Genomic DNA, 25,068 nt, shown 5'->3' with positions numbered 1-25,068 from the left:
AGTCTCTTTAAAACAAAACCAGTACCATGCTCAAAGATGCGGATATCGCTCTGGTTCTGTCTCACTCGTGGTAGCTGCACTCCAGAGAAGCTTCCTTTTGGCCATCTTCCCCTGAATCAATGGGGGTCTTTTAATGGGAACTGCCTCCGTCAGTCTCTGACTGCCATGCAAAGGGTAGCTCATCTCTCCTGCCCTTAAATGAATTCCAGGAGAGACATCCCCCAAATGACTTTTTCTTATAACAGTAAAATTCAAAACTGGATGACTAAGATCCATGGGTAAAAGTTACCAGGAGAGAAAAATTCCAAGTTTAATACTAGGAATAATTTTTTTAACAATTAGAATAATCCAAGAATGGATTTGCTTTGCAGGATGATGGCTGCAGGTAGATCTCCACAATAACCTAATAAAAGAGTCTGTAACAGGAATTCTTGTCTAAGATGAAAAGTTTGCATAATATAACCACCAAGCTACCTCCTCCAAAATCAATTCTTCTATATTTACTGCCGGAATTTCTCCCTCATGCCAAGCCTAAACCTTTTTCCCTAGGCTTTCAACCTCTTTCACGAAGTCATAGAATATCAGAGCCAATGTAAACTTAGATACTATATACCCCTGTATTTCTCCAACATTCTGAGTCAGTGCTTCTAATTAACATAGAGGAAATTTGTCTGACCTTCCTTTGTTATTTGGAATTTCAAAATCACATTTTAATCAACTTTCTTGAAATATAATTTACATCAAATATAATTTAGTCATTTAAGTCTACTATTTAATATGTTTTGGAAAATGTGGAACCATCACAACAATCAAGATACAGATTATTTCCATCACCCCAAAATATTTCCACATGTCCCCTTTGCATGCAATTCCCACTACTCCTGGCTCAGTGCACCACTAATCTGCGTTCTGTCAGTATTGGGGTTTTTTTCCCCTAGTCTAGTATTTTATTTCTTAAGACATTGAATCACAAAATCTGAACTCTCTTGTGTAGCTTGAGAAATGGATTTGAGATTCATACATGTTACTGCATATAACAGTGTTATTGTTCAGCAGCTGTCCGTTGTATAGATGTACCACATTACGTCAATCATTCTCTCATTGATACACATGTGAGCTGTTTCCAGTTCAGAGCAATTATGTATATATCTGCTATTAATTTTTATGTACAAGTTTGCAGTTTCGTATGAAATATATTTATATTTCTATTGGGCAAAGACATAGCATACAATTGTTGAGTTGTATAGTAAGTATACTTTTTAAGTTTTGTAAGAACTGCCAAAAGTTTGTACCATTTTACTTTCCCACCATCAGTATTTGAGAGCTCCAAATTGTTCCATATCCTCACCCATACTTGGCATTCTCACACCTGTTAATGTTAGCTATTCTAGAGGGTATGAAACAGTACCTTATTGTGCTATCAATTTGCCTTTTCTGGGGGAAAATGATGATAAGCATCTTTTGGTGTGCTAATTGACCATTTGTATATTTCTTTAATGGAGGCTCTGCTCAAATCTTTTGCTCAATTGAGTTGTTTCATATTATTGAACTGCAAGAACTCTTTATATATTCTGAACAGCAGTCCTTTCTCAAATATGTGTATTGCAAATATTTTCTCCCAGGTCGTGGCTTGATTTTTTATTTTCTTAATGAAATTAATTTTTTCAAAATAAAAAACTTCTGGCTAGGCACGGTGGCTCATGCCTGTAATCCCAGCACTTTGGGAGGCTGAGGCAGGTGGATCACCTGAGGCCACAAGTTCAAAACCATGGTGAAACTCCATCTCTTCCTAAAATACAAAAATTAGCTGGGCATGGTGGCACGAGCCTGTAGTCCTAGCTACAGGGGTGGCTGAGGCATAAGACTCACTTGAACCTGGGAGGTGAAGGCTGCAGTGAAATGAGATGGTGCCAACTGCACTCCAGCCTGGGCAACAGAGTGAGACGCCATCTCAAATAAATAAATAAATTCTAGTCTTCGAAAGACACATCTAATTTAAAATTAGTTTCTTTTAGAGATCCTACCTTTAGCATAATACCTAAGAAATTATGTACCTAACCAAAGTCATAAATGTTTTCTCATAAATTTTCTTTCGGAAGTTTTAAGTATAAAATGGGTCTTAATTTAGGTCATTGTGAGGTGACTTTTGTATATAATACAAGATATGGATTGAAGTTCCTCTTTTTTTGCTAATTGCATTTGTTTCCTGTAGCTACAGTAACAAGTCACCACATATTTAGTGGCTTAAAATGACACAGGTTTATCTTACAGTGCTGCAGGTTGGAGTCCAGCATGGTCTCACTGAGCTAAAGTCAAGAGGTCAGCAAAGCTGTGTTCTTTTCCGGATACTCTACAAGATAATCTCCATTTCTTTGCCTTCCACCTTCTAGATGCCACCCATATTCTTGTCCTTGGCTCATGACCTCTTCTCTCCATCTTCAGAGCCAGAAACACTGCATTACCCTGTGCCTTCCTCTTGTAGTCACAGCTCCCTCTCTTTCCTCCCTATTTCTTCCATGTTTAAGGACTCCCATAATTACATTGGCCTCACTTGAATAATTTAGGTTAATCTCCTAATCTGAAAGTCCTTCATTTGATCACACATATGACATCCTTTTTTTCCAGATAAGGTAACATTCTCCTTATCATCCAGCAAGGGATTCGAACATGGACATCTTGGGGTGGAAGACAAGTGAGCATCATTCTGCCTACCGCACCTGTGGATTGTTCCAGCATTGTTTATTAAATTACCTTTTTGTTTTTGCTGAAAGCGGTTGTCTGTGCATGTGTGAATCTCTGTCTGGATTCTATTCAGTTGAGTTGATCTATACATCTGTCTTATGGCAGTATCATGCTCACTTGATTTCTGCAGCTTTATAGAAATCTTGAAATCACATCCGCCTTTGTTCTTCTCTTTCAAAATTGTTTTGACTATTTTTGGGTATTTCCATTTCCTATACATTTTAGAGTCAAATTGTCAATTTCTATAAAAAGCTCTCCTGTGTTTTTTAGACAGCTTTATTGAAGTATAATTGGCATATTATAAAATTTTCTTGTCTTAAATATAAAATTCAAAGAGTTTCAGTAAATTTACAGTTGTGCAACCATCACCACAATTCAGTTTTAAAACACTTCATCATCCCTAAAATATCCCTCATGTTCAGCTGGAGTAGCCGCCCTTTTTCACCCCTAGTCTCTGGCAACCACTAATCTACTTTCTGTCTCTATACATTGGCCTTTTAGGGACATTTTATGTAATAGAATCATACAATATGTAGTTTTGGGGGCCTGGCTTCTTTAACTTAGCATAAGGGGGGTTTTAAAGTTTTTCCATTGTATAGCATGTATTAATATTTTGTATCCTTTATTGCCAAATAGTATTCCACTGTAAGGATAGATCACATTTTGTTTATTCATTCACCAGGCATTTTATTGTTTCCACTTTTGGGTTACCATGAATAATGTTGCTGTGAACATTCCTATAAGTCTTTGTGTGGATACTTGTTTTTATTTCTTTTGGGTAAATATCTAGGAGTGGAAATGCTGAATCATACTGTAAATTTCATTTAACGTTTTGAGGAACCACTAAGCTATTCTTCAACCTATTCTCCAGTAGTATATGGGGGTTTCAGGTTTTTTTCCTCACGATCTCACAAGCCCTTGTTATTGTCTGTGTTTTATTATAGTGCCATTTTAGTGGGTGTGAAAGGATATCTCATTGTAGTTTTAATTTGTATTTCTCTAATGACACCTCATCTGTCACCTCATGCATTTATCATTTCTTTATGGTAAGACCATTCAAAAGCCTCTCTTCTAGCTATTTTGTAATATACAGTATTTTTTATTAGTCATAATCACCCTACCATACAATAGAACATCACAACTCATTCCTCCCATTAGTGGTGACTTTGCTCCCATTGGCCAGCCTCTCCTCATCTGCTCCTTCCTCTTCTCCTTCCCCTTCCTAGGCTCTGGTAACCAATGTTCTACCCTCTGCTTCTATAAATCAACTCTTATTTTTTAGATTACATATCTAAATGAGTTAATGCAGTATCTGTTTATATCTGGCTTATTTCACTTAACATGGTGTCCTCTAGATCCATTCATGTTGTCATGAATGACAGGTTTTCATTCTTTTTATGGCTGAATAGTATTTCATTGTATATATATATATATATATATATATATATATACACACACACACATATGTATATGTATATGTATATACACATACATATATCTATACAATGAAATACCATATATATAGTGTGTGTGTGTATATGTATAATATATATATATTCATCTTCTTTCTCCATTTATCTGATGATTTACACTTAAGTTGGTTCCATATCTGGTGCAATAAACATGAGAGTGCAGATATTTCTTTGGCATACTGATTTCATTTCCTTTGGACTTATACTCTGTAGTAGGGTTGCTGGATGGTATGGCAGTTCTATTTTTTACAACTTTAGGAACCTCCATGCTGTATTTCATGATGGCTGTACTAGTTTCCAATTCCACCAACAATGGGTACATGGTCCCTCTTCTCCACATCCTCATTAACACTTGTTTTCTTTCATCTTTTTCATAATAGCCATTCTACCTGGAGTGAAATGGCAGCTCATTGTAGTTTTGATTTGCATTTCCTTGATGATTAGTGATGTTGAGCATTTCTTCATATGCCTTTTGGCCATTTGTGTGTCTTCTTTTAAGAACTGTCGATTAGGGACTTTTGCCCATTTTAAAATTAGGTGTTTTTTTTTTGTTTTGCTTTGGTTTTCTTTGTTGTTGTTTTTGTTTTGTTTCTGCTGTTGGGTTGTTTGAATTCCTTATCTATTCTGAATATTAATCCTTTGTCAGATGTATAGTTTGCAAATATCTTCTCTCATTCTGTAGGTTGTCTCTTAACTCTGTTGCTATTTATTTTGTTTTTGCTTTGGAAAAGCTTTTTAGTTTGATATGATCTCACTTGTCCATTTTTGCTTTTGTTACCTGTGCTTTTGAGGTCTTATTTAAAAACTCCTTATCCAACCCAATGCTGTGAAGTAGTTTCCCAATGTTTTCCTATAGCTCTTTCCTAGTTTTGGGTTTTACATTTAAATCTTCAGTTTATTTTGAGTTGATTTTTGTATATGGTGAGAGAAAGAGGTTTAATGTGAAGACCACCTACTGCAGAATTCCTTCTTGCTCAGAGGAGGTCAACCCTTTTATTCTATTCCAGCCTTCCACTGACTGGGTGAGGCTCACTCACATTATGGAAGATAGCATGCTTTATTCAAAGTTTACCCATTTAAATGTTAAACTTATATAAAAACAGCCTCACAGGGACATCCAGAATAATGTTTGACCTACTATCAGGGCACCATGGCCCAACAAAATTGACACAGAATTAACCATCAAAAATGACTATGCCTTTATTTAGATCTTTAAACAGTTCTCTCAGCAATGCTTTGTAGTTTCAGTGCATACGTTTTGAATGTCTTTGGTTAAATTTACTCCTAAGTATTATATTCTTTTTGCTGCTATTGTGAATAGAATTTTCAATTTCGCTTGTAGGCTGTTCCTACCAACTTTTTGATTGTTAACTCCTTGGGACTTTCTCTCTAGAGAATCATATTCTCTGCAAATACAGTTTTTCTTCTTTCTCTCCAATATAGATGACTTTTACTTCTTTTTCTTTCCTAATTGCACTGGTTGGAACCTTTAGTATAATATCAAATAGAAGTACTGAGAGCAAATATGTTCTACTTGTTTCAAATATTAGGGTGAAAGTATTTAATCTTAAACTGTTAAGTACAATGTTAGCATAGGTTTTTCACAGATGCCCTTTACCAAGCTTAGGAAATTCCAATTTACTCTTGATTTTCTGAGAGTTTTTATTAGGAATGGATATTAATTCTGTTAAATGCTTTTTCTGTGTACATTGAGATAATCATAATCTTTTTTTCTTTGTTACATGGTGAATTACATTGATTGATTTTTGAATGTTAAACTAAGGTTGTATTTTTGGGAAGAATCTCATGACGTTATGATGTGTTATCCATTTATATGTTTTTGTAATTGATTTGCTAAAATCGTATTAAGAATGTTTGCATTTATGTTCATGAAGGATATTGATCTATAATTGTTGTTATCAGTTGTTATTATTTTAATTCTAATGTTGGTATATGGGTATGGTAAAAATGCTGGTCTCATAAAATTAATTGAGCAGTATCCTCTTTATCAATTTTCTGGAAGAGTTTGTGTAGAACAAATATTATTTTTTCCTTAATGTTTGGTAAAATCTACCAGTGAAGCCCTGATCTAGTTGGGTAAATGGACCATGTGCTATTGCTGGATGGAGAGTTCTTGAAATTTGTATTCGGTAAGATTTGTTGATAATTTCTATTCCTACTAATTTTCAGTCTACTTATTCTGTGACTTATTGAGTGTATTGAAATCTCTGACTGTAGTTGTGTATTTGTCTATTTTTTTCTGTAATCATATCAGTTTTGCATCATGCTTTCTGAAATTCTACTATCAGGTACATGAATAGTTATGATTGTTATGCTAACTTGTATTATTTGATTCTTTTCCATTATGAAATCACCTTTTTTTTTTTGTTGCTTATTACATTCTTTGTTTTGAAATCTATTTTGGCACTCCAGCTTTTAGACACTCAAACTTTCTCTTGATTTAATTTTGAGATATTTGTAGCTTTACGTTTACAATGGCTTTGTTCTAGGCAGTGTACATCATCATTCTGTCTTATCTAATATGCCAGTCTCAGCGTTAATGGACATATTTACACTATTTGTATTTAATGTGATTATTGGTATGATTGACTTTAAATCTAACATTGCTATTTTTCTATTTATCTCATCTATGTTCCCTTTTTCTTCTTTTTCTGCCTTTCTTTAACTGAGCAGTTTTAAACATTCAATTTTTGTTGACTTATTAACTGTAAGTCTGTTATTCTTTTAGTAGTTGTTTTACAGCTTAGAGTACATTTTTAACTTAACACACTCTACCTTCAAGTGGCATTATATTACTTCCAATATAACATAAGAACTTTACAACATTTGTCTCTTCCTGAACTTTCTGCTATTGACATAACTTCTATTTCTGCGTATATTATAAACTCTACACTGCATTGTTATCATTTGCATTTAATTAGTTATCCTTTAAATATACTTAAATTACTTTTTAAAAACTTATTATATATTTGCCAACATATTTATCATTTTGGGTGCTTTCATTCCTTTACGTAGTCCACATTTCTATCTGGCATCATTTTTCTTCTCGCTAAAAGACTTACTTTAGTATTTGACTCTTATTGGCCGAAAAATGTCATTATTTTGCCTTTTAAAAAATTTATTTTGTTAGTTATAGAATTCTATACCTGTTTTCTCGCAGTATTTTAAAGATGTTGGTCCACTGTCTTCTTGCTTTCAATATATTCTACAAAAACATGTGGTCATCCTCATGTTTATTTCCCTGTAATCAATACATTCTACAAAAACATGTGGTCATCCTCATGTTTATTTCCCTGTAAGTAATGTGTTTTTCCTTTGGTTGCTTTAAGATTTTTTTGTAAGAAAATGTGCACGCGCACGCGCGCACACACACACACACACACACACACTGGAATACTATTCAGCTATAAAAAATAATGAAATCCTGGCCAGGTGTGGTGGCTCACACCTGTAATACCAGCACTTTGGGAGGCAGAAGCAGGTGGATTACCAGGTCAGGAGTTCAAGACCATCCTGACTAACACGGTGAAACCCCATCTCTACTAAAAATACCAAAAATTAGCCAGGTGTGGTGACACATGCTTGTAGTCTCAGCTACTTGGGAGGCTAAGGCAGGAGAATCACTTAAACCTGGGAGGTGGAGGTTGCAGTGAGCCAGATTGTGCCATTGCACTCCAACCTGGACAACAGAATGAGACTCTGTCTCAAAATAATAATGATAATAATAATAATAATGAAATCCTGTCATTTGAAGCAACATGGATGAACCTGGATGACATTTTGCTGAGTGAAATAAGCCAGGCACAGAAAGACAAACACAGCATGATCTCACTCACATGTGAAATCTAAGAGTTAATCTCATAGGTGTAGAGAATAGAATAGTGATTATTAGAGGTTAGGAGAGGGAGTGCGAACAGGGAAAGGCTGGTCAATGGGTATAAAGTTGCAGTAGGAAAAATAAGTTGGGATGTTCAGTTACATAGCATGGTGCCTGTAGCCAATAACAATGTAGTATAAATTTCAAAATAACTAGAAAAGAGTATCTTGAAAGTTATCACCACAATGAAATGATAAAGCTTCGAGGTGACAAACATGCTGACTACCCTGCCTTGATCATCATGTAATATATACATGTACTGAAACTCCACATTGTACCCCATAAACATATACAATTAGTATGTATCAATTATATACAAAAGAAAAATAAATGCAGAAAAATGACATTTTAAAAGATTTTTGTCCCCGTTTTTCAGCAGTTTGATCAGGTTGCACCTCATAGTTTTCTTTATGTTTCTTGTACTTGAGCTTCTTGGATCCGTGACTTTATAGTTTTCTTTAACTTGGAAAATTTGAGCCATTATTTCTTCAAATACTTTTTCCATGCCTTCCTTGCTATTAGAGACTCCCATTAGACATATATTAGGTTGCGTAAATGATGTTCTGTTCATCAAAAATGTTTTTTTCCCAGAGCACTTTTAGGCTCACAGCAAAATTGATCAGAAAGTACAGTTCTCATATACCACCTGTTCCCACACGCGTTCAGCCTCCCCCACTATCATCATCCTGCACCACAGTAGTATTTTTGTTACAATTGATGAACCTCCTTTTACATGTCATTATCACCCAAAGTCCATAACTCACATTAGAGTTCACTCCTGGTAGTGTTCTCTATTGGTTTTGAAAAATGTGTAATGGCATGTATCCACCATTTTAGTATCATACCAAACGGTTTCACTGCCCTAAAAATCCTATGCTCTCTACATATTCATCCTTCCCATCCCACAAACCCTGGCAACTACTAATCTTTTTACTGTCTTTATAATTTTGCCTTTTCCAGAATGTCATATTTGGAATCATACAGTGAGTGGCATTTTCAGATTGGCTTCTTTACACTTAGGGATATGTATTTAATGTTCCTCTATGTCTATGTCTTTTCATGGCTTGCTACCTTTTTTTTTTTTGGTTGACATCCCACTGTCTGGATGTTTTTTTTTTTTTTTTTTTGAGATGGAGTCTCACTCTGTTGCCCAGGCTGGAATGCCGTGGTGCGATCTTGACTCACTGCAACTTCTGCCTTCTGGGTTGAAATGATTCTCCCTCCTCAGCCTCCCAAGTAGCTGGTACTACAGGCATGGACCACCGTGCCCAGCTAAGTTTTGTGTTTTTAGTAGAGTCGGGGTTTCACCATATTGGCCAGGCTGGTCTTGAATTCCCGACCTCGTGATGCACCCGCCTCAGTCTCCCAAAGTGTTGGGATTACAGGTATGAGCCACTGTGCCTGGCCCTATTTACCTATTAAAGGGCATATTGATTGCTTCCAAGTCTTAACAATTATGAATAAAACTGATACAAACTTTCGTAGGCCGGTTTTGTGTGGACATTAAGTTTTCAGTTCATTTGGGTTAATACCAAAGAGTGTGATTGCTGGTGAGAGTATGTTTTGGGTTTTTTTAGAAACTTACAAGCAGTATTTCAAAATAGCTATACCATTTTGCATTTCTACCAGCAATGGATGAGTGTTGCTATTGTTCCACATCCTCACTGGCATTTGGTGTGGTATTTCGGATTTTGGCCATTCTAGTAAGTATGTAGTGATATCTCATTGCTTTAATTTACGATTCTCTAATGGCATATGATGTTGAACCTCTGTTCATGTACTAACTTGCCCTCTGTATATCTTCTTTGGTGGGGTATCTGTTAAGGTCTTTGGCACATTTTTCATTCAGGTTGTTCATTTTCTTACTGTTAAATTTTAAGATTTCTTTGTGTACTTTGGATAACATTCCTTTGTTAGATGTGTCTTTTGCGAGTATTTTCAGTCTGTGGCTTGTCTTGACATTGTCTTTCACGGAGCTGAAGTTTTTAATTTAATGAAGTCTAGCTTATCAATTGTTTCTTTCATGGATTGTGCCTTTCCTGTTATATCTAAAGAGTCATTGCCATATCCAAAGTCATATTGGCTTTCTCCTATGTTATATTCTTGGTGTTTTATAGTATTGCGTTTTACATTTAGATCTATGATCCATCTGGAGTACATTTTTGTGAGAAATATAAGGTCCGTTTGGATTCATTTTTCTCCACATGGATGTCCAAGTATTCTAGCACCACTTGTTGAAACGACTGTCTTTTTTCCATTATATTGCCTGTGCTCCTTTGTCAAAAGCAATTGACTATATTCATGTCAGTCTATTTTTGAGCTCTCTTTTCCATTCCATTGATTTGTCTGTCTGTTCTTTCACCAATACCACACTGTCTCAATTACTGTAGCTTTATAGTGAGTCTTGATGTCCTATTTTCCAACTTTGTTCTTCTCCTTCAATATTTTGTTGGCTATTTGCTTTTCCATATGAACTTTTGCTTTTTCATATAAACTTTAGAATAAGTTTGCTGATACCTATAAACCAATTTACTGGGATTTTAATTGAAACTGCATTCAATCTGCAGATCAGGTTGGGAAGAATGGACATTTTGGTAATATTGAGCCTTCAATATTATCAAAACATAAAATGAACATAAAATGTCTCTTGATTTATTTGTTATTTTTTGTTACTTTTCATTAGAGTTTTGTAGTTTTCCTCATAAAGCTCTTATACATATTTTGTTATGTTTATACCTAAGTATTTCAATTTTGGGGGTGCCAATGTAAATTATATTATTTCTTTGTTTTCAAGACAGTGTCTTAATCTGTTGCCCAGGCTGGAGTGCAGTGGTACGATCTCAGTTCACTGCAACATCCGCCTCATGGATTCAAGTGATTCTCCTGCCTCAGCCTCTCGAGTAGGGGGGATCACAGGCACCCACCACCATGCCCCGCTAATTTTGTATTTTTAGTAGAGATGGGGTTTCACCATGTTGGCTAGGCTGGTCTCAAACTCCTGACTTTGTGATCCACCCGCCTTGGCCTCCCAAAATGCTGGGATTACAGATATGAGCCACTGCCTTGATCAATAATGTGTTTAATTTTTAATTCCACGTGTTCATGGCTGACATATAGGAAAGTGATGAACTTTTGTACATTATTAACCTTGTATCCTGCAACTTATTATTGCTTGTTAGTTCTAGGAGACGTTTTTGTTGATTTTTAAAATTTTTTCTCCATAGACAATAATATTATCTGCAAACAAAGACAGTTTTCTTTCTACCCCATCTGTATACCTTTTCTTTTCTTGTTTTATCACATGAGCTAGAACTTCCAGTATGAGTTGAAAAGCAGTGGTAAGAGGAGACATCCTTTCCTTAATTTGGTGGTCTTGGGAAAGCTTCTAGTTTCTCACCATTATGTATGATGCTAACTCTCAGGCATTTGTAAATGTTCCTTATTAAGTTGAGAAAGTTCTCCTCCATTCCTAGTATACTAAGAGTTTTCTTTATTATGAATAGGTGTTGGATTTCGTCAAATGCTTTTTCTCCATTTAATAATTATTTAATTTTTCTTTATTAGCCTATCAATATAATGAATTAATCTAATTGATTTTTGAACATTGAAATAGACTTTCATACCTCATATAAATTGCATTTGGTTCTGGTATAAAATTCTTTTTATAAATTGATGGATTCAGTTTGATAATATCCCATTGAGAATTTTTGCATTGATTTTCATGAGAGATGTTAGTATGTGATTTTCTTGAATATCTTTGTCTGGATTTGGTTTAGAGTAATGTGGACCTCATAGAATGAATTAGAGACTATTCCCTCTTTTTATCTTCTGGAAGAGTTTGCAGTGAATTGGTATAATTTCTTTCTTAAATGTTTTCGAGAATTCGCCAGATAAATCTGTAAGAGTGCTTTCTGTTTTAGTTTATTAGTTATTAATTCAACTTATTTTAGTGGATATATGCCTATTTAAGTTATATATATTACATAAAATCTCGCTCTGTCACCCAGGCTAGAGTACAGTGGCCCAATCTCAGCTCACTGCAACCTCCCCCTCCTGGATTCAAGTGATCCTCCTGCCTCAGCCTACCACATAGCTGAAACTACAGGCATGCACCACCATGCCTAGCTCATTTTTTGTATTTTTAGTAGAGACAGGGTTTCATGATGTCCAGGCTGGTCTCAAACTCCTGACCTTGTTGTCCATCCACCTCAGCTTCCCAAGTACTGGGATTACAAGCATGAGCCACCACATCCAGCTTATTTTGTTTGTTTGTTTATTTGTTTCTGTTTTAGCAGCTTGTGTCTTTTAAGGAAATAATTAATTTCACCTAAGTTGTCAAATTTGTGAGCATAGACTTGTTCATAATTTTTCTTTATTATCCTTTTAATGTCCTTGGAACTTGTAGTGATGTGCTCTCTTTCATTTCTTTTATTAGTAATTTGTGTCTTTTCTTTTTTTTTCTTAGTTAGCTTGGTAACAGGCTTATGTATTTAATCAATCCATTCCAAAAATCAGCTTTTGGTTTTGTTGATTTTCTCTTTTCAATTTCATTAATTTCTGCTATAATTTTTATTATTGTTTGCTTAATTTGGATTTTATTGTCTACTCTTTTTCTAGTTTCCTAAGGTGAAAGCTAGATTATTGATTTTTAGGTACTCTTCTTTTCAAATACATGCATTCAATTCTGTAAATTTCCCTAAAGCATTGCTTTCCCTGCATCCCACAAATTTCAATAAGTTGTATTGTCATTTTTATTTAGTTCAAAGTATTTTTACATTTCTCTTGAAACTTTTTCTTTGACCCATGTGTTATTTAGAAGAGCATTGTTTAGTCTCCAAGTATTTGGGGATTTTCCATCTATAGTTCTGTTATTGATTTCTAGTTTAATTCCATTATAGTCTGAGAGCAGACATCATGTCATTTCAGTTCTTTCACATTTTTTCAGGTGTGTTTTATGGTCCAGAGTTTAGTCTAACTTACTGACTATCCCATGTATATTTGAGAATACTGTGACATTTGCTGTTGTTAGATGGAGTTGGCTATAGACGTAAATTATATTCAGTTGATTGTTGTTGCTGTTGAGGCCAACCATGTCCTTACTGATTTTCTGCCTGCTGTAACTGTCTACTTCTGATAGAAGGGTGCTGAAGTCTCTACCTATAATAGTGGATTTATGTGTTACGAATTGCTATGTCTTTCTCGAGTATTGACACCTTCATCATTATATAATGTCCTGCTTTATTGCTGATAAGGATTCTTGCTCTGAAGTCTGCACTGTCTGCAACTAATATAGGTACTCCCACTTTATTTTGATTAGTGTTAATGTAGTATACCTTTCTCCACTCTTGTATTTTTAATCCATATATGTGTTTTTATTTAAAGTGCATTTCTTGTAGACAACATATAGTTAGGTCTTGTTTTTGGATCCACTCTGACAATTTCTTTTAATTAGTGTATTTAGTCTGTTGATGTTTAGAGTGATCATTGATATCACTAAATTGACATGTTCGTATTTGTTACTTTGCTTCTGTTCATTGCCCTTAGTATTTGTTCCTGGTTTTGTTGTCTGCTCTTTTTATGCCTTTCTTAGTTTTAATTGAACATTTTATATAATTCTATTTTATCTTCTTTCTTAGCATATCAACTATATTTATTTTTTTACTTTTTTATCCAGTGGTTGCACTAGTGTTTGCAATATACATTGACAATAAAGTCAAGCCCACTTTTACTTTTTGCTTTTCTTTATTTATTTCACTATTTTTTTAATAGAGACAAGGCCTCACTATGTTGACCAGGCTGGTTTCAAACTCCTGGCCTTAAGCAATCCTCTTACCTCAGCCTCCAAAAGTGCTAGAATTACAGATGTGAGTCATTGTGCCCATCCTCAGGTTCACGTTCCTTTTTTGTTTTTGTTTTTTTTGAGATGAAGTCTTGCTCCATCACCCAGGCTGGAGGGCAGTGGCACCATCTCAGCTCACTGCAACCTCCACCTCCCAGGTTCAAATGATTCTCCTGCCTCAGCCTCCTGAGTAGCTGGAATTACAGGTGTGCACCACCACACCCGGCTAATTTTTGTATTTTTGTAAAGACAGGTTTTCACCATGTTGGCCAGGTTGCTCTTGAACTCCTGGCCTCAAGTGCCTCAGCCTCCAAATGTGCTGGGATTACAGGCTTGAGCCACCATGCCTGACCAAGTTTTAAGTAGCACAATACCACTTCAAAGATAATGCAAGTACATTATAATAAAACATTTCTAATTTTTCCCTCCCATTAACTGTATAATAGTATAATTATCATTTCACTTATACATAAGCATACATAATATAATTGAATACATTGTTGCTATTTATCTTTTCTTGAAACAGAGTCTCATTCTGACACACAGGCTGGAATGTGGTGACATGATCTTGGCTCAGTGCAACCTCTGCCTCCTGGGTTCAAGCAATTCTCTGCCTCAGCCTCCTGAGTAGCTGGGGTTATAGGCAGCCGCCACCACACCCACCTAATTATAATTTTTTTTTCATTGGCCATGAACCTTGTGATTTGTGAGGAAAGGTATCACAACCTTTCATTGCTACAGGTGCAAAGATAAGAATTATATCTGACATCATCAAAAACCATGCAAATGAGAGTGGATATTTAAAATGTTTAAATTAAAATATTTAAAATGTTGAGAGAAAAATCCACCAAATTAGAATTCTGGACCCTGTGAAATTATCCTTTAAAAATGAAAGAAAAATTAAGACTTCAGAAATGAAGACACAAGGACCCAGGGGAAACTTTCTGTTTTTGTGCTTATGTGCAACGAAGAATGGACAGCCATGTAAAAATGTAACTGGACTAAAAGATATGATCTAATGGTAATAGAGTGAAAAGGGAAAGCCCAGCAATGCCTGTCTGTTCAGATACTTCTTGGCCTCTCTGTGTAGCATTCCTTTCTCCCAGGAATGGAGCAGTACCTCTTGGAATGAGGGTCTTCAAGGGGGAAGGGAAAAGGTAGAGAGTGACCTTCCTTGTTTTTATGGCTTGCTTTGGGGGAGAGGGGGGATGTTCTAGTTTCTATGACTTACCTTGGGGAACAAGGATTGTTTTTGTTGTTGCTGTTGTTGTTGTTGTTGTTTTTATTTTATTTTATTTTTGAGACCGAGTTTCACTCTTGTTACCCAGGCTGGAGTGCAATGGCGCGATCTCGGCTCACCGCAACCTCCGCCTCCTGGGTTCAGGCAATTCTCCTGCCTCAGCCTCCTGAGTAGCCGGGATTACAGGCACGTGCCACCATGCCTAGCTAATTTTTTGTATTTTTAGTAGAAACGGGGTTTCACCATGTTGACCAGGATGGTCTCGATCTCTTGACCTTGTGATCTACCCGCCTCGGCCTCCCAAAGTGCTGGGATTACAGGTGTGAGCCACCAAGCCCGGCCTTTTGTTTTTGTTTTTGTTTTTGAGACAGAGTCTCCCTCTGGAGACTAGACTCCAGGCTGGAGTGTAGTGGCACGATCTCGGCTCATTGTAACCTCCGCCTCCCAAGTTAAAGCAATTCTCCTGCCTCAACCTCCTTAGTAGCTGGGATTACAGGTACGTTCCACCACAGCCCGGCTAATTTTTGTATTTTTAGTAGAGCTAGGGTTTCACCATATAGGTCAGGCTGGTCTTGAACTCCCAACCTCAGCTGATCCGCCCATCTTGGCCTTCCAAAGTGCTGGGATTACAGGTGTGAGCCATCCTGCCCAGCAGGATTCTTTCTGGTTTCTATAACTCACTTCGTGGAGTGACAGGAGATAGGAAGGCAGAAGAAGCTCAGAAAGGCCTTGCTTCTGAGACCTTTCCAATCTTCAGTTCAAAGTAATCAGCATGCCATTCACCATACTTTGGGGTATGCTCCAATACTGCTCTGTAAATAAGGTGTTTCTTCCTCTGGATTCTTTCAAGAGTGTTTTTTGATCTTCAATTTTCTGAAATTTGAATATAATTTCCAATGTGTAGTGTTTTGGCATTTATTTGGTTTGGTGTTATCTAAACTTTCTATATCTATGGTTTAGCTTCTAACATTAATTTGGGAGAAATTCTCAGTCATTAGTGCTACAAATATTGCTTCTATTTCTTTCTTTTCCTTCTCCTGATATCCCACTGTGCTATATTACATCTTCTGTAGTCCCAAAGTTCTTGGATATTCTGTTCTGTTTCTTTCTCTTTGCTTTTAAGTCTCAATTGTCATATCCTCAAGTTCAGAGATTCTTTCCTCAGCCATGTCCAGTCTACTAATGAGCCCATCAAAGGCATTCTTCATTTCTGTTACAGTGTTTTTGATCTAGATTTATCTGATATTCATCATGAGAACCTGATAGAGCTTCTGGAGGCAAAACCACCACCACCCTCCAATGGAGTTTTAATCTCTCAGTCTTATTCACTAAGCCTCCAACAATCCATCAATTACTGCTTGGGTTTTCCTACCCTAGCTCTGGTTTCCTTGGAGGTTTCAGCTCCCAGGTTTCTGCTCCAGCAAGTTGTAATTCTTTGTATTCGCCTGTCTGTCTCTCTAGTTTTTCAAGCAACAGCTTGCCCTTTGACATCATTTCTCTAACAAATCTGAGAAAAAGTGTTGATTATTTTTTAGCGTGTTTGGGCTTTTACATGCTCTTAGGATGGAATGACAACTTTCAAGCTACTTACATATCAGCCCATAACCCAGAAGTCTGTTCTGTTCATTTTTTAGATTATTTCTTCTCCGTGATTCATGTTGAAAAGTTTCTATGGTTATGTTTTCACTTTCACTAATGTTTTCTTCTGTAATGTCCAACCTGTCTTTAACCCCATCCAGTGTATTTTTCATCTCAAGCATTGTACTTTTTAGCTTCAGAAGTTTGATTTGGATCTTTTTCACCTCTTCCATGTCTCTAATTAACATTTTTTATCTTTCCTTTAACTTTTTGAACATATACAGTTATAATAACTGTTTTCATGTCTGCTAATTCTAACATCTGTGTTAATTCCGGGTTGGTTTCAACTTTATTATTATCCTCCTCATTATGACTCATATTATCCTACCTCTCTGCATGACTGGCATTTTTTTATTATATGTCAATTTAATATGTAAATTTTGCCCTGTTCAGGGCTGGATGTATTTTATTTCTATAAATATTCTTGAATTTTTTTCCTAGAGTCTATTTAATATACTTGATAACAGATTGATCCTTTTTATGTTTGCTTATAATATTTGTTAGGTGGGATCAGAGCAGCATTTGGTCTAAGGATAATTATTTCCCACTAATGAGGCAACAGTCAACCCAACACCCCAGGAATGAGAATATTTTCCTCAGTCTGGCTGGTGGGAACAGGTACTGTTTGCAGTCTTGTATGAGCTCCAGATACTGCTCCCTCTAATCTTTTTGCCTAGTTCCTTCTCCAGCCTCAGGTAGTGTACACATGTGCTACCACTTGAGGGGGTTCCTCAATGCATATCTAGGTTCTTTTTTGTGCAGCTCTTTCCTCTCTGCTACCCTTTCCTGAAGCCTTCTTTGCCTTAGTCTTTCTCAGTCAGCTTCATCTCCTCAATTCATAGTGTTTTCCAGAATCCAACAAGAATTCTCCCCCCCGAGCCATACCTGAAAACTCTCTTAAATCAGTAAGCTGGTAGACACGTAGGATTCATTTCAGCTTCTCATTTCTCAAGCATCACTGTTCTTTGTTGCCTGATGTCTAATGTTTTGAAACTGTTCTTTGATGTATTTTTTCAGTGTTTTATTATTTGGGGCAAGAGAATAAATCTAGTTCTTGCAGAGCCTGTGTATCCCTATTACCAAGACATGGCCTTTCTGGGGTCTCTACTGAATATTCTCCACTGAGAAGACCTAGTTTTCTCCACCAGCTGGTCTGAACGATTCCCCATGTGAGCTCTCGGGATTGCTCACCTTACTGTTTTCTGCCAGTGCTTTTCCTAGTTTCATGGAGTTTCCTCCATACTTGTGTGGCTTAGCTTTCAGCAACAAACACAAGAGCAAACCTATACCGATTTCTGCTGCTCTTTCTCTGTGCCGCTTCCTCTGCTTTGGCACTCTGCCCTGAAAACTGACTGCCTTGGTCTCACCTAACTTCAATCTCTGAACCCTCCACTCATGGGCACCCCTGTACTCAGCGTGGATTCTCCTTTCCTGCTCTGAGGTCTGGAGAGTGCCTCCAGGCAGAGAGAGGAGATGATCATGGGGTCCATCTTATTTGTCTCCTTTTCTTTCAGGGATCATAGTCCTGTGCTTCCTGTTATCCAGTGTTTAAAAATTGCTGCTTCATTTATTTGTCCAGTGTTCTTGTTGTTTATTATGAGAGTACAAGACCAACACAAGTTTCTGCATCATAGTGAAAGCAGAATTTTTCAATGTAATTGTTTCAAATGACAAAATGCAAATCATTATACTGAAAGTGTTTTTTCAAATTAATATCCCACTCCTACCAAAATTCTGATCACTCCTCTATGGTGGACTTGGACCTTGTTTGAGAATAACTCATCTAGTGAAATCCGTGTATTTAAAGCCTTTAATTCAACATTTATTCAAACATTTCATAAACTGTATTGCCTGGCAGGCATGGTGCTTGGTTCTGAATATACAATGGCATACAAGGGAAGATGCCATTGAAGGCTTAAGAATTTCACTATCAAAGTCAGCACCTTGTCAGAGTATTATAAACCCAGTAAGGGCAGTGACAGAGATAACCGTGCAAAATATTAATGAGGCAGGGAAAGGGGAGGGGAACAGGCCACTGAATCCAGTTTAGAGACAGGTGGAAGGTTGTCAGGGATTACTTCTGGAGGTGACATTTAAGCTGAGTCTTTAAACAGGGAAGCAATTCACCAGGCAAAGAGAGGACAGTTTGAGCAAAAACAGGAGGCAGAAACAGCACACAGTATGCCTGGGAACAACAGGCCATTTAAGGTTGCTGAAGCAAAAATTCCCAGAGAGGGAGAGGCAGCGGATGGAGCTGGAGAGGCCAGGAGAGGTCAGGACAGGGAGGCCCTTCTGTGTCACACTGGGGAGCCTGCCACTAAGGGGTGAGTCTTTTACATAACTTTGCTTGGTGGCTGGCAGGGTGCATGCCCGCCTCAGCATGCAGCAGGTATTATTAGATGATGATCACGAAAGGCAAATCTGAGAAACCACAAAACTCTGAGCAGAGCCAAAATCCCTTAGGTTCAGAGCTTCCAGAAAGTTATCCGACTCCTCTGACCCTTTGCAAATTCAGCTGAGATGTGTGGCCATGGTGGTCAGCCAGCCCTGAGGTGCTGCTTTCTTGGCAGTTGGCTGAGCCTCTAGGCTTGCATCTATGGCTGGAGCATAGTAAGGAGGGGGGAGGGGAGAGTGTGAGTGAGACAGAGAAGAAAGACAGTGCTAGGAGATAGGAAGTCACCCTGAGAGGCACAGCCACAATGGGACTCAGATTGAAGGGATAGATAAGAAGCACTTTAACACAAGAAGATGATTTCTAGTGTGGAGAGGAGAATCATATCCTTCCTCCCAGAAAACTCTGCAAATACTTGGTGACCAACTGGACCACAAAGCTGTGTTTTCAGGGACTCCCTCCCTCCCCATTGTAGGGGTCTCTGGGAGTGGGGCAGGGTTTCCAGTCTGAACTCAAGCCAGGATCCAGACACATCTAAACAATGCAGATGGGCTGGCCCCAGCAGAAGTCTATTTGCCTGAGGGGTTGAGGGACTTTCAGAAAAATAATCTACATGGAAGAAAATGGGAATCCTACCTGATCAGCTCAACCCATAACAAGACTGAGTCCTTTGCAGGGCAGGGAGTCTGAAAAAAACTTCAAATGAGCAGATCACAGGGCATGAGTAGTTCTGGTCAGGTATTTTTTTTTAACAGGTATAACATGAAGAAGGGGACTAAGGCATTCCTACTGGCTTTGAAACAGAATATAAAGCAGCTCTGGCTCCTTGAGGGCTTCAGGTGCTGAGCTGTAGTGAGAAAGGGAATACCCCTGGGCTGCCCAGCAGGAGGTGGAAAGGCTGGAGAACAGGGTGATCCACACAGGTGCCTGGCAGTGTGCCCACACAGGAGCAATCATGTGTTCATGAACATGTGTGAGACATGCTCTGGAACTGCAGGAATATCTCTGGGGTGATTGGTAGTGGAGTGAGATTCCACATGAGTTGAAAGAAGCATGAACTAGGGAAATGTGGATTATGACTGTTAATGGCTCCTACTGTGTAAGTGGGTGAGGCTTGGGAAAAGCTGAGTTCTACTAGGAAAGTACAAAGTTTAGGTTTCTCCAGGGAATAGTTAACAAGATAATAGCAGGATTGTCCTTGCAGAAGTCCAACCTGGACACCGTTGATCAGCTGAAACTTTTTCTCTTGAAGTTTCAGAGCTGCAAATGTCCCTCTTTGCTCAGGCCTAGGGCAGGAGTCCTTCCTAGATCCTCATCTCTACACGCGTCCATCTCATGCTGATTAAATCCCATGCACAATCTCTACCACTAAAAAAAAAAAACAAAAACAGGGATAGGTACAGAGGTGCCTGTCTGAGCAAAATTCAGAGGAGATACAGGGAGGCATCAAGGCCGCTGTGCCAAGCTCATACAAAGACAGACTCTGAGACAAAAGATAGAAAGACACTAAGTACAAACAACTCTTCTGTTTTCCACCTTATCATTTTCCATATTTTCTAAATTATCTACAAAAAAAGGCAAATGCCAGTTTTTCAAAACCAAATGTAAAAGATACGAGTAAGCACAGCTTTTCACAATCTACATGGATGAGGCTCGTCTGAGTTTTCTGTGCTTTCCCTTCTGGTCACCCCTCGGGTGTTTGATCTTGATTATGTAATACACAGGAGTCACAGAGAGCAACCACCTGGTATGACGGAGGGAGTTCCATCATGCAGATGAATCGAAAGGTTTGTGTGGCTAAGCACTGCCAAATCCAACCAATCTATGCTTCGTGGCATCCCCCTTGGGGTCAAGGACCCTTCTGTGGAAGGAGACAGACATTAACATATTTTCCCACTCACCTCCACTGGATCTTGGCACATCCGGTGAGACTGATTGACAATCCCCAAAGGCTGTTGGCCAACTATTTGCAAGAGGGGTCCATGGAGAGAGGCCTCCTCCACCTGTTATCTTTTCTCTATCACTTCACATCCATAGAGGTCCCTAAGCCCCAAGAGAAGGGTCAAGTGCAAATCTGGTAAGCCAAGAAGACCTAGCAGTTGTCAACTTAATTAGCCTTCAGGAAAATATATGGCTATATGAGCACAGTAAAGTTACTATAGAGACAGGCAGAGGAGGTGCATTTAGAACACGGCCTCATCGCTTCACCCAATAAAAATAAGACCCAGGGTTTTTAATAGCATGAATTACTTAAGTTTTATATTTAACAGGGGACGACACCAAGGCTCTCACTGCTTTTCAGAACATTTGAGGAATCTGGGCTGCCTGCTTCTGCATATGTTAGCAGCCATCACAACATATGCTCTGGCGGATGGCAATGAAGAACTGGAAGCCCACGTGTCTCTCCCACCCCCTGAGATGAGAGATGGTCTTTCTGACTTTGGATTTGTCCTCTTTAAATGGGTGAGAGATTTTCAATGTGTTTCGGATAAAGTTCTGGGAAATTGCTGTGCTGTGTTCTGCACTGGGCCAGTTGCATCTATTATTGCTTGTCACTATAACAACCTTTGGAAGTAATGATCTCATTTTGCAGATGACAAAATAAAGAAGCTCAGAGAGGTCCAGAACTTTCCCAAGATCACACAGCTAATGAATGGTGGAGTTGAGATTCATATCCAGGTATCCCCATTCCAAAGTGTTCCTTTATGAGACTTTATCAACCACAACCCCTGCACACCAAGGAATCTAGGATGAGGTGAATCTAGGAAGCTTCACTATTTTTATTGGTATATGGCATGGACATTGTTATAGTTCCTCTCCTAAGACAGTTCCAAAGTGGATGGGTACCAAGAAATTCCAGAGATTCTGAGCTCTGCTGGTGAGTACCTCTCCAATTATCCAAGGCAAGTGTTAATTTTGGACTGACTTCTTACCATCCAAAATGTTTCTGGACTGTCTCTTCCCTAAGTGAGGACCACCAGCATCATTACCACAAGATTCCATACAACATCGCTGAGAAAGTGTCCCCACTGCTCTTGCATCCATGAAAGCTTAAGTATATGAAACCCAGCAGGAAATCCAAAGTAAAGTTCTTTTTGTGGACAACTTTCTCTTTGGATTATTCATGAACCTCTTACTTTGCAGAAAGATTTTTTTAAAAAACAATTTTCCAATGAAGGCCTACACGGAAGACCCAATCTGAGCCCATGAAGCATCATCTTTCCTTTTGGGAAATGGCAGTGCTGGTGGTGATGAGATTGGGTATGGGGCAATGGCCCAGTGGGTAGAGGAAACCAATGGGGAAGCTGGGGGCACCGTGGTGAGAGTAGGAATAAGGGGCGCCTATGGCCCTCTCCATTCACTTTACCAGCTGAGGGTAAAAATAGATGTCTGGGTTTCACAGGATCTGAGAAGGCATGTCTAGGGCAACACTGAATTACATGGCTCGACAGAAATTTGATCCAAGCATCAAACCCAGTGAATGGGCAGAAGGGCAGAGAGAAGGCAGGTAGAAGCCATAGGCCGGTGGCTGGAACCCAGGGCACAGCAGAAGGTTTAATGCCTCAGTAGAGTCCTTGGGCCATGAAACTTGCCCCAGCAGCTTTTCCAGGCTGCCTGCAGTATATCACCTCACATACTCCTACCAATCCCTGCATGATCAGTGCCAATGTCTCACCAACAGATTCAGACCTGGATTGAAGTATAAGAAACAGGATGTTAAACTCAATTCCCCAGGTGACCCTTGTTAACTTTTTCACCCTCAGAGATATTAATAGTTCCTTTTTATATCCTATAGCAATTTGTGGGGTAGGTTTTTTGGTAGCTTAACATTTTTTTTACTTCAGTTAGACATGTAATCTATTTAAAAGTAATATGGGGAAAAGAAAAATGAGCGTAGGAATAACTTCCTGGCAGAAATACTTTTACTAGTTTCTGGGTGTAATATCAGCCCAGCAAAAGTTATCTGCAAATACAGACGTTCCCATGTACATCAAAGACACTCAAGTTCTTTTTTTTCTTTTAACAAATGAATCATTTTATGCTACTGAAATAACTCTGTGATGTGCTATTGGCATTTCAGGAGCTAAATAGACTCTTTGGGCCAGCCAACTTCTACTGCAAGCATCAAACACGCACAGGCTTTAGTCTCAGGCAGACCCTAGGAGTTCTGGCTTTGCTACTTATTAGCTGTGGTAACTTGGGCAAGTTACTTAATCTCTCTAAGCCTTAGCTTCCTCATCTGTGAAATGGGAATAATATCAGTCACATGCCACGGAAAAATCCAGGGAGGAGAATGGCCAGTGGGCTATGTCAAAGGCCAGACACAACTTCCACCCACCCCGGGTGAATGCTGCAACCAAGACAGTGAGCAGGCAAACCTTGCCCTTGCCCTCCCTCCCTCCAAAATCAAGATCTTTTGTTGTTTGTTTTGAGACAGAGTCTCGCTCTGTCGCCCAGCCTGGAGTGCAATGGCAGGATCTTGGCTCACTGCAACCTCCACCTCCCAGGTTCAAGCTATTCTCATATCTCAGCATCCTGAGTAGGGATTACAGGCACCCACCACCACGCCTGGCTAATTATTGTATTTTTAGTAGAGATGGGGTTTCACCATGTTGGCCAGGCTGGTCTTGAACTCCTGACCTCAGGTGACCTGCCTGCCTCAGTCTCCCAAAGTGCTGGGATTAGAGGTGTGAGCCACCGTACCCGGCAACTCCCTCCACAATCTTAAAGCTCCTTGGACAACCCCCACTCCCACGACCTGAGAATTTTTGTGCCCTCCTGCTGAAAGGGTTTGGCCTTTCAGTGTTCCCCTCCACCATGAGCTGTTTCCATGAAAAGGTCCCAAGGGTGACTTTCAGGCTATGGTCACACCACCACAAGCCTTCTCCCATCCCTGCCTCTACCTATTTCCCTCTAAATAAGGAGCCAGTGCTGCCAGGCCGAGAACTTCTGCCCAGTATGGATCCTGGGTGGCCTCTCACCTCTCTCTTTCCCCGGGCCCCTAGCCAGCTCCCCACTACCCTAGAGATGATCCCTGTTCACTTCATTCCTCCCTCATAGTTGGAATGGCATATAGCTGCCAGAACCCCTGGGGAGTGTGGAAGCTGATGGGGGTCTGGGGAGGCAGCCAGGCCCAAGAGAGGTTAATGTTACAGCCCTGGATAGGTGAGCTGGGTGGGTTGACGTCAGGGTGATGATGGGTGGAGGGGAGGGCCGGGCTGCTGAACCAACTATAAAGATAGGTCAAATCAAATATCATCAACACGGAGCGAGCGGGTGAGCTAGAGAGCGTCCCCGAGCCATGGTCTCTACCGGCCGCGGCTCAGCCTGGGTCCCTCTGCTCTCAACCCGAGTGCCCGATGCAGGCTTTGGTTTCATGTCAGCAGCCTTCGTCTGCCTTCCAAAAATAAGCCCCTGCCGCCATGCGGGAGGGAGAAAAACAAGAAGGGCGGTATTTTTAGGGCCATTAATTCTGACCACGTGCCTGAGAGGCAAGGTGGATGGCCCTGGGACAGAGGCTGTTCATCACTATGTCCCAGGGAGCAGGACGTCTTCAGGGCACGCTGTGGGCTCTCATCTTCCTAGGCATCCTAGTGGGCATGGTAGTATCCTTGCCTGCAGGCTCCCGTGCCAACAACACGCAGCTGGACTCGAGAGGCTGGGGCACCCTGCTGTCCAGGTCTCACACGGGGCTAGCTGGAGAGATCACCAGGGTAAATTGGGAAAGTGGCTACCTGGTGGGGATCAAGCGGCAGCGGAGGCTCTACTGCAACGTGGGCATCGGCTTTCACCTCCAGGTGCCCCCCGACGGCCGGATCAGCGGGACCCACAAGGAGACCCCCTACA

At 39.3% G+C, this 25,068-nt stretch overlaps 1 protein-coding gene across 1 annotated transcript in view; it reads left to right on the top strand.

Moving 5' to 3' along the window:
- FGF6 (fibroblast growth factor 6) overlaps positions 1–25,068 on the top strand; it is a 65,365-nt gene that overhangs the window by 24,605 nt on the left and 15,692 nt on the right. The window contains exon 1 of the mRNA XM_002752232.7: positions 1–25,068. This exon is cut by the window's left edge and continues 24,605 nt beyond it. Within this exon, the coding sequence (XP_002752278.1) occupies positions 24,723–25,068 (346 nt within the window). The 5' untranslated portion in view covers positions 1–24,722.

This window comes from Callithrix jacchus, chromosome 9, assembly GCF_049354715.1.
Source record: "Callithrix jacchus isolate 240 chromosome 9, calJac240_pri, whole genome shotgun sequence".
NCBI lineage: Eukaryota > Metazoa > Chordata > Mammalia > Primates > Cebidae > Callithrix > Callithrix jacchus.
This window is presented reverse-complemented; position numbering and strand designations above follow the sequence as displayed.